The sequence below is a fragment of the Scyliorhinus canicula genome, chromosome 2 (assembly GCF_902713615.1).
Source record: "Scyliorhinus canicula chromosome 2, sScyCan1.1, whole genome shotgun sequence".
NCBI lineage: Eukaryota > Metazoa > Chordata > Chondrichthyes > Carcharhiniformes > Scyliorhinidae > Scyliorhinus > Scyliorhinus canicula.
In genome coordinates, this window is record NC_052147.1 from 41,675,706 (window position 1) to 41,688,535 (window position 12,830).

At 45.1% G+C, this 12,830-nt stretch overlaps 1 protein-coding gene across 2 annotated transcripts in view; it reads left to right on the top strand.

Moving 5' to 3' along the window:
* Nucleotides 1-637: 637 nt before the first annotated feature.
* The window catches only part of klhdc2 (kelch domain containing 2), a 38,064-nt gene continuing 25,871 nt past the window's right edge, over nt 638-12,830 (top strand). Inside the window, exons 1-4 of one of the 2 annotated variants that reach the window (XM_038776489.1) lie at nt 638-799; nt 1,332-1,616; nt 7,463-7,542; nt 10,111-10,228. In XM_038776489.1, coding sequence (XP_038632417.1) covers nt 1,437-1,616; nt 7,463-7,542; nt 10,111-10,228 — 378 coding nt within the window. In that variant the 5' untranslated portion in view covers nt 638-799; nt 1,332-1,436. Of the gene's footprint in view, nt 911-1,331; nt 1,617-7,462; nt 7,543-10,110; nt 10,229-12,830 lie in introns of both variants that reach the window. The other variant, XM_038776498.1, reaches the window with a different exon arrangement.

Genomic DNA, 12,830 nt, shown 5'->3' on the forward strand with positions numbered 1-12,830 from the left:
ATCCGCAGTAATTTTCTTTTATTTAGACTTTAAAAAATCTTGAGTATCTTGCGACAGCTGACAAGAATATGTGTTGTGACAAGGATACTAGCGAGTGGTACAGTACAGTGTGCTGTCCTTCTTTAGCAGTCTGGACGAGCTGCTTGCTCCTCAACTACTGGCTTTGGAGTCTACCTGATGTCAGTAAATTCCTCACCCCCCCCCCCCAAAAAAATCCTCACCCCCCCCCCCCCAAAAAAATCCTCACCCCCCCCCCCCCAAAAAAATCCTCACCCCCCCCAAAAAAATCCTCACCCCCCCCCAAAAAAAATCCTCACCCCCCCCCAAAAAAATCCTCACCCACCCCCAAAAACATTTCTTCACCCCCCCAAAAAAAATTCCTCACCCCCCCAAAAAAATTCCTCACCCCCCCAAAAAAAAATTCCTCACACCCCACCCCCCTAAAAAAAATTCCTCACACCCCACCCCCCCAAAAAAAATTCCTCACCCCCCCCCCCCAAAACTTTTTTTCTCAGCCTGCAGGCAGGATCAATTTGCACCTTCCGGACAAACTCCCGGGTGTGTCTGCTCTTCCTTGGCAGGACAATCAGGAACCCAGCCCGAGCTGCTTTCCCTGGCACGCGGAAGTGCAACCGCGCGGGGATTTGTCCAGTGATCATGTGACCCAGCGCTCCACGATCACGTGATACCAACAGCATCCGGCTGTGAAGACTGAGCGGAGTTCTGCAGCGCGGGACCTCCGGCCTGTGTGGAGTTTGTAAACAAGCGGCCCGGAGCGGGGGTCCTGGCGATAGGCGAGGTAGGGGGCAAAACTACGGGGAGCCTCTCAGTCGGTGCACCGAGGCCTGTGCCGGCCAGGTTACCCCCGACTGAAGGCGACTGCCCATTGGGGATGGAGCTGAGTCTCTCGGTCAGTTTGAAAGTCTGCGGGTGATGGTTGGGGGTTGACTCTGGCCTACCTATCCTCATCAACTGCTTTCTGATCTCCATCGTGTGTCACTGACTTTAACTACCGAGTTGAAGGCAGCATTAATGTACAGTTCTACTATTATCTCTATGCCGTGTCTTAAAATTGCAACAATGTCATATTCTGCCGCTCTGGTTGAAATAAACAACTTTGAAGGAAAAAAGAGAAACTGTTGGACAATCTCAGCAGGTCTGCCAGTATCTGCAGAGAGAGAAGAGAGCTGATTAAGAGCCGTTCAGACTGGAATCGTGAACTCTAATCTCCCTCCACCGATGCTGTCAGACCTGCTGAGGTTGTCCAGCATTTTCTGTTTGTGTCTCCGATTCCAGCATTCGCAGTAATTTGGTTTTATCTTACTTTGCAGCTTCTTTCATTTGCCGAATACTAATTTAGAGCCACTTGGGACGCATACACAGTAAAGTCGCATTGCGGTTAAATGTTGGCTACTTTTGTTTAGAAATTGTGAAACATGGCAAATGAAGATTTGAACGAGGACCTACATGTAGACGAGGAGGAAGAGGAAAATGTTCTTGATTATCATCAGGATAGGATGCCACTTCCAACATTTCATGATTCTGTACCTGAAGAACGCAGTGGCCATGTAGCTGTAGCACATGGAAGTTATATGTATATCTTGGGTGGCTATAAGGTAAGATAATAGATTGTGACATTGTCATGTAAGTTTTATTACATTTTCAATATGATGCATTTATTTTGGATGACTGTATACAGCAAATAATTCTTGTATGTGTGTGACAGAGAAAAATGTATCTTTAGGGAATCCTGGACACATTTGCAATAATCTCAGTCTTGGGGAACATTGCTGCAAGAGTTCCTCAGGGTTGTGCCCGAGGCCCAACTATCTTCCCTCCATCATAAGGTCAGACCTGGGATGAAAGTCCAGCACCAATTTCTACGTAGAAGCCCTAGAGATGTATAGAAAAGAATGTGCAAGAGGGAACTTAAAAAGGAAGTTAGGAGAGCAAAAAGGGGATATGAAAGGATGCTGGCAGGTTAAAAAAAAATGAAAATCCTAAATTGTTTCACAAGTATGTTATGGGTAAAAGGATAACTAGGGAACCACAGTGGAAATTTGTTTGTGGAGCTGGAGGACATAGGTAGGGTTCTAAAAATACTTTTTGTCAGTGTTCACTAGTGAGAGGGACAACGTGGATATAGAAATCAGGGAGAAGGACAATGATGAGATTAAAGAAATTAACACAGAGGTTTTGAGAGCAGGCTTAAAAGTAGATAAATCTCCAGGTCTGGCTGAAATGTATCCCAGGCTGCTGAGTGAGGCAAGGGAGGAAATAGCAGGGGCATGCAATAATTTTCAATTCCTCTCTGGCAAGGAGAGGTGCCGGAGAACTTGAGAATAGTCAATGTGGTACCATTTTTCAGGAATGGAGGAAAGGATAAACCAGGAAACTACAGGTTAGTTAATCTAACCTCAGTGGTGGGGAAACTATTCGAAGCAATTCTGAGACAGAATTAATCTACCTTTGGAGAGGCAGGGATTAATCATGACCAGTCAGCATTGTTCTGTTAAGGGGAAGTCCTGTTTGACCAACTTCCTCCAGGATGTTAATACTGGGAGATTCATAATAATCTTATTGTCACAAGTGGGCTTACATTAACACTGCAATGAAGTTATTGTGAAATGCCCCTAGTCGCCACATTCTGGCGCCTGTTCGGGTTCACAGAGAAATGATGGTAATGCCATTGAATGTCAAGGGGCAATTGTTTGATTCTCTCTTATTGGAGATGACCATTGCCTGGCACTTGTGTGGCACGAATGTTACTTCCACTTGTCAGCCTAAGGTAGGATATTGTCTAAGTTTTGCTGCATTTGCATGTGGACTGCTTCAGTGTCTGAGGAGTCCTGAAAGGCGCTGAACATTGTGCAATCATAAGGGAACATCCCCATATCTGACCTAATGTTAGAAGGAAGGTCATTGATGAAGCAGCTGATGATGATTGGCCAAGGACACTACCCTGAGTTCCTGCAGTGATGTCCTGGGACTGAGATGACTGACCTCCAACCACCACAACCATCTTCCTTTGTGCTAGGTATGACTCCAACCAGTGGAGAGTTTCCCCCCTGATTCCCATTGACTCCTGTTTAGCTTGGGCTCCTTGGTGCGATTCTTGGTCAAATGCTGCCTTGATGTCAAGCGCACTCACTCTCACCTCTGGCATTCTGCTCTTTTGCCCATGTTTGAACCAAGGTTGCAATGAAACCAGGAGCTGAGTGACCCTGACGGAACCCAAACTGAACATTAGTGTGCAGGCTATTGCTAATAAGTGTCGCTTGATAGCCCTGTTGATGACCCCTTCCATCACTTACTGATGATTGAGAGTAGACTGATCGGGAGATAATTGGCCAGGTTGGATTTGTCTTGCTTTTTGAACACAGGACATAACTGGGCAATTTTCCACATTGCTAGGTAGATGCCAGTGTTGTAGCTGTACTGGAACAGCTTGGCTAGGTCATGGCAAGTTCTGGAGCATGTCTTCAGTACTATTGCTGGAATATTATCAGGGCCCATAGCTGTTGTAGTATCCAGAACCTTCAGCCATTTCCTGATATCATGTGGGGTGAATTGAAGACTGGCATCCGTGATGCTGGGGCCCTCCGGAAGAGACTGAGATGGTCATCCACTCAGCACATCTAGCTGAAGATTTTTGCAACTGCTTCAGCCTCGACTTTTGCACAGATGTGCTGAACTCCACACTCCTGCGCACTTTGTTGAACCAGGGTTGATCCCCTGGATTGGTGGTAATGGTAGAGTGGGGGATATGCTGAGCCATGAGGTTACAAATTGTGGCTGAGTGCAATTCTGCTGCTGCTGATGATCCACAGGCCTCATGATGCTCAGTCTTGACTTGCTAGATCTGCTTTGAATCTATCCCATTTAGCACAATGGTTGTGCCACACAATAATGGAGGGTATCCTCAATGTGAAGACAGGACTTTGTCTCCACAAGGACTGTGCAGTGGCCACTCCTACCAATACTGTCATGGACAGATGCACCTGCGGCAGGCAGGTTGGTGAGGGTTAGGTTTAGTATGTTTTTCCCTCTTATTGTTTCCCTCACCACCTATCTCAGACCCAATCTAGCAGTTATGTCCTTTCGGCCTCGGCCAGCTTGGTTAGTAGTGGTGCTACCGTGCCAATCTTGGTGATGAACATTGAAGTCCCCTACCCAGTGTACATTCTGTGTGCTTGCCACTGTCCGTGCTTCCCCCAAATGGTGTTCAACATCTATAAATACTGATTCATCGGCTGAGGTTGGACGGTATGTGGTAATCAGCAGGAAGATTCCTTGCCCATGTTTGACCTGAAGCCATAAGACGTCATGGGAGTCCGGAGTCTATGTTGAGGAATTTCAGGACAACTCTCTCCTGTCTGTATGCCATTGTGCCGCCACCTCTTCTGGGTCTGTCCTGCTGGTGGGGCAAGACATACCCAGGGATGGTGATGGTGGTGTCTGACTGTCATGCTGTTGCTTGACTAGTCTGTGAGACAACTCTCCCAATATTCGCACAAGCCCCCAGATGTTAGTAAGGAGAGTGTTGCCGAGTTGACTGGGCTGGGTTTGCTGTTGTCACTTCCACTGCCTGGTTTGATTCCAGGTTGTCCATCAGGTTTCTTGATTGACTTTGTAGCGGTTAAATACAACTAAGTGGTTTGCTAGGACATTTCTGAGTGAACCACATTGCTGTGGATCTGGAGTAACATGTAGGCCAGGTGAGCACTCCAGATTTCCTTCCCATAAGAACATCAGTGAACCAGCTGGGTTGTTTACGACGATCAACAATGATTTTATGGTCATCATTAGACTTTTAATTCAAGATATTTATTGGATTCAGTTTCCACCCTCTGCCATTGAGGGATTCAAACCCAGATCCCCAGAGTATTACACTGAGTCTCTAGATCACCAGTCTAGTAACAATACCACTATGCCACCGCTTCCCCTGGGTGGATATAGTGGTTGAGAAGGCATATGGTATACTTGCCTTTATCAGCCGAGACATAGAATTTAAGAGCAGGAAGGTTATGCCGGAAGAGTATAAAACATTTGGTTAGGCCACAGCTGGAGTTTTAGTGGGCAGTTCTGGAATCCACCGTATAGAAGGGGGATGTTGTAGCACTGGAAAGGGTGCAGAGGAGATTTACCAGGACGTTTTAGCCATGAAGAGTGATTGAATTGACGGGTTGTTTTCCTTGGAACAGAGAGGACTGGCGGGGGGGGGGCATGAATGTGATGTATATTGAGGGGCATAGATACAGTAGACAGGAAGAAACGTTTCCGTTTGGTGGAGGGAATCAATGACGGGCATAGATTTAAGGTAAGGGGCAGGAGGCTTAGAGGGGATGTGAGGAAAAACGTTTCACCCAGAGGGTGGTGGGAGTATGGAATTCACTGCCTGAAAGGATGGTCGAGGCAGATCCCTTATAATATTTAAGTATTTAGATGTGCACTTGCGATGCCAAGGCATAGAGGATATGGGCTGAGTGCTGGAAAACAGGATTAGAATACTTAAGTGGTTGATTTGACCGGCGCAGACGTGGCATTGGGCAATGAAGGGATGGGCAATATATGCTGGCCTGGCCAGCGACACCCACATCCGAAGAATGAATATTTTTTTAAAAAGTAAATACGGCACGAAAGGAAGTAATTTGGCCAGTTGTGTCCATGGTGGCTCTCTGTAGAGCAATTCAATCAGTCTTGTTTTGCCCTATTTCCTGTTGGCCTTGCAAGTATTTTTCCCGCAAATTCAAAGGAAATTTCCTTTTGAACCATTAATCATTAGTTTCTACCACCCTCATAGACAGCAAACTCCAGATCATTGCCACCCGCTGTGTAAAAAAAAAAAAAGTTCTTCTCACATCCCCTGTATCTCTGGCCTATGTCCATTAGTCCATGTAACATCTGCTATTGGGAACATTTCTTTGTCAACTTCCCTCAGGGTGTCATAATCTTGTACACTCCTATCAAATCTCTCCATAATCTCCTTTGCAACAAGGAGAACCCAGTTTCTCTCACCAAGCCTCCATTGCCTGCTATCCTCCAGTTTGAAAAACAGCCATTTACCATGACTTTGGTGCTTTCTGTCTTTAACATCAATTTTGTTATTCCAAATTGACACTGACCCACCTCAATTTTGTCAATAAACCTTTTATGTGGTACTTTGGGTTCCCAAACATTGATTGTGACCTCTCTCAGTTGTGGGGCCATCACCTGAGGTCCTGGGCTCCAGAGTAGCAATCGTTTATTTTTTTTTATAAATTTAGATTACCCAATTATTTTTTCTATTAAGGGGCAATTTAGCGTGTCCAATCCACCTACTCTGCACATTTTTGGGTTGTGGGGGCGAAACCCACGCAGACACGAGGAGAATGTGCAAATTCCACACGGACAGTGACCCAGAGCCGGGATCGAACCTGGGACCTCAGCGCCGTGAGGCGGTTGTGCTAACCACTAGGCCACCGTGCTGCCCTTAGGGTAGCAATTGTGATTGACTGTCAAACGGAGGCACTGTTGGAACAGTTCTGCTCTTGGCACCACTACATGTGCGTGAATGGTTCTTAGTTCTGAGGCCCCATCAGAGCCTACAAAACATCTGTGGACAAAATGGGTGCTGCTCAACAACTCCCACCCCCGCTCAACAACATCCCCCCTCCAATTTTCAGTCTGGGAAACATTGCCTTACAGACAATACCTACTGCATTCCTTTCATCAACTTTTTCTATGTTTCTGTTACTTTGTCAAAAATTGTTGGATTGGATTAGTCAAACGCAATCTGCCATTTACACATCTGTGATGGCTCTCCTTAATTAACACAAACCTCTCGAAGTGCCTGTTAATTGTTTTCCCGGGTTATTACTTCTAAAACCTAACCCACCAGCTGTAGCTATCAGAGATGCCCTTACACCCTTTCTGGGGCACTGAATAACTTGGGTGTATGGTCAGTGGCGATTAGAAGAACGAGAGGTGACCTCATTGAATCATACAAGAATCTGAAGCGGTTTGACAGGGTAGACACTAAGAGGTTGTTTTCCTGGCTTGGGAAACTAGAATGTGGGCACGGCCTTTGGATAAGGGGCTGATTATTTAGGAATTCGATCAGGAAACATTTTTTCCTTCAAAGGCTTCTGGATCTTTAGAATTCTCTAACCCAGAGGCATCTTCATGGCTACATAAGTTTTTTAAAATCAGTGTACATCAAATTACAGAGAGAACATCTTCGCTGTTCATTACACAATATCTTCTCTTGAATAATGGAGCAATGTGTGGAAATTTCCTTACCACTGCTGTTAGTATTATTTATTGGACTTTGTTTGAAATAGTTTTATCAAAAAAAGTCGACGTAATCTTATTGAACTGAATCGGGACTTCTCACAATCATTGTAAAAGGAATGACTCAAGAGTTTTAAATGCCATCATTTTTTGGTTCCTTTTCCTGAACTGCTTTACTTTTGTTTTGCAGAATGCTGCAATTCAAGGCTACCATGATTTCTACTTGCCAAGAGAAGAACTTTGGGTCTATAACATGGAAACTGGACGATGGTATGTGAAATGTTTCTATATCCTATCTATATTACATATTGAAAAGGTAGCAGACAATTCTGAGCCCCTGCGTATCATGCAAATAGTTTGGTGTGACTCGTGCTTTAGGGCAGGTTAGTAAAGATAATGTTGTACAGTCTTTTACTCGAGATTATGTCAATCTTTTTGGAGTGATTTCCAGGCACTATTCAGCCCCCAAACTAGGTCACTTTCTATACATGCCCCCACCCCCAGCAAGATCGCATTTTGAGACCTAGAAAATCAGAGGATGTCACTGTAGTGAATGGGCTGGATCTTCCACTGACCTCAGTGCAAGATGGGAAGCCCTTCAATGTGGAATCCTCTCTTCCTCAGCAGATGGTGAGAGCATGGTGTGGATCATAAATTATCATTAAATGAGTAAAATAGAATGCTTCTAATTTTCTTTTTTTTTTCCTATGCAAGGGTATGGTCATATTCATTGCATGTTCTCAGCTGCTCCAAGCAAGCAGTCTACCTTCTTGAATTACTGCAATCCTTACAAAGATGGACCTTCACAATGATGCTAGGTTGGGGATTGAGAGATTCTGACCATGGAAGATGGAGGGCAGATAGTGTGGTTTCTCTTGTTTGATGTGGGCATTACCTTGCACTGACAGGATATGAATGTCACCCATATTATTCAGATCATTGCAGATTGCCTCCGCCTCAAGAGAGTTTTGAATGCAACTGAATGGCAGTGGAATTTTCAATCAGTAACTTCACTCCTCTTATGCCAGAGGGCAGGTCATTGAGAAACATTGGTCTCGTGCAGGCAGTAGAAATAGTCTCTCCTCAAATGGTCCTTGTAATGGAACTAGTGGGGGAATTCAAATCCACTTCTACATTTGTGTGGGAGGCAGGGCATTCATTACATAAAGAATACAATTGTAACTGTAGCAGTCCATTGGGGGCCTCACGGTAGCATGGTGGTTAGCATCAATGCTTCACAGCTCCAGGGTCCCAGGTTCGATTCCCGGCTGGGTCACTGTCTGTGTGGAGTCTGCACGTCCTCCCCGTGTGTGCATGGGTTTCCTCCGGGTGCTCCGGTTTCCTCCCACAGTCCAAAGATGTGCGGGTTAGGTGGATTGGCCATGCTAAATTGCCCGTAGTGTAAGGTTAATGGGGGGGATTGTTGGATTACGGGTATACGGGTTACGTGGGTTTAAGTAGGGTGATCATTGCTCGGCACAACATCGAGGGCTGAAGGGCCTGTTCTGTGCTGTACTGTTCTATGTTCTATGTTCCAAGAGAACAATTCAGGCAATAGACAACAGGAGGATGGTGTTAGAGCTGTAGTAACTTTTGCAATAGCAATGCTATTTTTCCATAGATGGAAAGTCTCACAAAGAATCTTGACTGCACAGAAATTGCAGTTTCAAATTGGTGGATATGGCGTCCAGCAGAATCCTATTCCTGCATGCTTGCATTTAACCAACTCTAGCTATTCCAACCTTTCCTCTCCCACCCGCACCCTCCATCCACTTCCTTTATTTGATTCTAGCTAATGCTTTGCATACAGGATTTACGGTAATTAAGATCAATTGTATTCACCCTAGTTATAAGACATACCAGGTTTAGGCTGAAAACATGAACCAGACCAACTTTCTGTGTTATTGCTTCCCACTTTATAGAAATAACCATTCTATTGCAAATGGCAAAGCATTGAAGGGTAGTTGCGATTTTAAGGACGTTCCTCTGGATTGTAAAGTGGACAATTCATTATATGTGAGACTAGACGGTGAAAGATCATTCAGCTGTGTGATGTATCACAACGAACCCCAATCTTATCCCCATTTGAAGTTCACATGTGCACTTATCAGCAGATCTCTATAGTTATGAACAGTAGGAGAAAATGTGTGCAGTTTTATTTTTTCACCCATAAAACGTTCTGTTTTTCAAGGATACTAAAGCCTGTTGTCGCCTTCCCTCCCCCAAACACTGACTGAAATCAGTTAACTCAATAGCGGCGTATGGTGATGTAGTGGTTAGCACTGCTGCCCCAGGGCACCGAGATCCCGGTCCCGGGCCACTGTGTAGAGTTTGCACATTCTGGGTGGGTCTTGCCCTCGCAAACCCAAAGATGTGCAAGGTAGGTAGATTGACCACACTAAATTGCCCCTTAATTGGAAAAAATTTATTGGGTGCTCTAATTTTTTTTTAAACTCAATAGTTAAACAGGTAGTAATTTGCCCTACATAATGCAGGGGCAGTTGTTGGTCAATGACCACTTCACAATGATAGCAAGATCAATGTGAAAGGAAAGATAATCAGGTGAGTGTCCCCTTTGGCCCTTATTTTGTGCTGTTCATGGTTGAAGAGGTGCAATTATCACTGCCCGATCTGATTTCTCAGCAACAGTCATTAATGAAAATCTTCATGAGGAGAGGAAAAAGAAGGAATGGAAGAGAAACTATATGGCCTTTATTGTTCAATAAATAGTAAACAATCAAAATGACTAAGATTTGCCTGTTTCCATTTTAAGAAATATTTAAAAATAAAACTAGCCAACTATGTCTTTTGCAATCACAATCATTTATTTGCTTACAGGAAAAAGAAGTACACAGAAGGTGACGTTCCTCAGTCCATGTCAGGGAGTTGTGCTGCTTGTGTGGATGGTGTATTATATTTGTTCGGAGGACATCATGTAAGAGGGAACACTAATGAGGTAGCAGCTTTGTACTTGTTGAGTAGAAATCCCATTGTAGTTAACTATAAACTGCTAGATGGATTCATTGTCAATTGTTTAAATTCAGATATTTTATCAAGCCATTGTACATTCTGGTTAGGGCCTTCACCCTGACAACAGTCTTAAGTCGGTCTGTTTGGAACCTAGGTGTCACATTTGGTCCTGAGATGAGCTTCCCGCCTCATATGCAACCTCTAAGATTATCTGTTTCCGCCTCCATAACATTGCTACGTCTCTGTTCATCTGCCAGTGAAAACTTCAATCATGCCTTGGACATGACTATTCCACTGCTGTCCTGACTGGACTTTCACATTCTATGCTTCTTACATTGTCTTAACTCGCAGAAAGTCAGTTTCTTTAATACCCCGTGCACGCTAACCTAGTAAAGCAACGTCTTAGAAGTCATAAAATCCCTACAGTGCAGAAGAAGGCCATTCGGCCCATTGAGTCTTCTGAAACAGCATCCAAACAAGGCCCGATCGCTGTAATTCCTCCTAACCTGCACATCCTTGGATACCAAATGGGCAATTTTATACCATAGCCAATCCACCTAACCTGCATATCTTCAGACTGTGTGAGGAAACCGGAGCACCCGGAGGAAACCCACGCAGACACTGGGTGATTGTGCAAACTCCACACCCTTGGCCAGAGATGAACCCAGCTCTCTGGCACTGTGAGACAGCAGTGCTGACCACTGTGACACCGTGGTTTGTGGTTGTTGCTGGTAAGGGCACAATTATTGCCCATCCTTAAGTTTTCAGTGAAGGTTGTGGTGGACTTTCACCTTGAAATGCTGCAGTGCTTATGATGGTGGATGGTGCTTCATTGGGTGATAGTTGGGGAATTCAAGATTGTTGAGATAAATTAAACATGTCCAATTCAGATGCAGTCTGATTGGAGGCAAATTTGATAGTGTTTCCAGTATGTTATGGCTCCTGTTCTCCTAGATGATAGAGGTCACACATTAAAACAATGTTGTTGGCGTAACCTTGGTGAGTTGCTGTTGTGCATTCTTTAGTTCAGTGTTCTTCAAACTTTTTTCCCCATTTTTACCAACCGGCCGACCTGCGCGACCCACGCCGGCCGGCCTAAGCGACCCACCATTTTCTCTTGCCTTGTTTGCTGCTGACAAAAATGGAGGAAATGGTTTTTGGTCCCTTTGGCCCTCGTACACGCTCCTCCAATGGAACCTGTTGGATGAAGGTGAAGCCTTCCGGCGTCGGAAAGTATGGAGTCTCCATCTGTCCAAAGTTCTGCATTTTTTTCCTGTAAAATTTTACCAAATAAACCATAAGACCATAAGACATAGGAGTGGAAGTAAGGCCATTCGGCCCATCGAGTCCACTCCGCCATTCAATCATGGCTGATGGGCATTTCAACTCCACCTACCAGCATTCTCCCCGTAGCCCTTAATTCCTCGCGACATCAAGAATTTATCTATCTCTGCCTTGAAGCCATTTAGCGTCCCGGCCTCCACTGCACTCCGCGGCAATGAATTCCACAGGCCCACCACTCTCTGGCTGAAGAAATGTCTCCGCATTTCTGTTCTGAATTTACCCCCTCTAATTCTAAGGCTGTGCCCACGGGTCCTCGTCTCCTCGCCTAACGGAAACAGTTTCTTTGCGTCCACCCTTTCTAAGCCATGCATTATCTTGTAAGTTTCTATTAGATCTCCCCTTAACCTTCTAAACTCCAATGAATACAATCCCAGGATCCTCAGCCGTTCATCATATGTTAGACCCGCCATTCCAGGGATCATCCGTGTGAATCTCCGCTGGACACGCTCCAGTGCCAGTATGTCCTTCCTGAGATGTGGGGCCCAAAACTGGACACAGTACTCCAAATGGGACCTAACCAGAGCCTTATAAAGGCTCAGTAGCACATCGCTGCTTTTATATTCCAACCCTCTTGAGATAAATGACAACATTGCATTCGCTTTCTTAATCACAGATTCAACCTGCATGTTTACCTTTAGGGAATCCTCGACTAGCACTCCCAGATCCCTTTGTACTTTGGCATTATGAATTTTCTCACCGTTTAGAAAGTAGTCTATGCTTGGATTCTTTTTTCCAAAGTGCAAGACCTCACATTTTCTCACGTTGAATTCCATCAACCATTTCCTGCACCACTCTCCCAAACTGTCTAGATCCTTCTGCAGCCTCCCCACTTCCTCAGCACTACCTGCCTGACCACCTAACTTTGTATCATCAGCAAACTTCGCTAGAATGCCCCCAGTCCCTTCATCCAGATCATTAATATATATGGTGAACAGCTGCGGCCCCAACACTGAACCCTGTGGGACACCGCTGGTCACCGGCTGCCATTCCGAAAAAGAACCTTTTATCCCAACTCTCTGCCTTCTGTCAGACAGCCAATCTTCAATCCATGCCAGTAGCTCACCTCGAACACCATGGGCCCTCACCTTACTCAGCAGCCTCCTGTGTGGCACCTTATCAAAGGCCTTTTGGAAATCCAGATAGACCACATCCACTGGGTTTCCCTGGTCTAACCTACTTGTCACCTCCTCAAAGAATTCTAACAGGTTCGTCAGGCACGACCTCCCCTTACTAAATCCATGTTG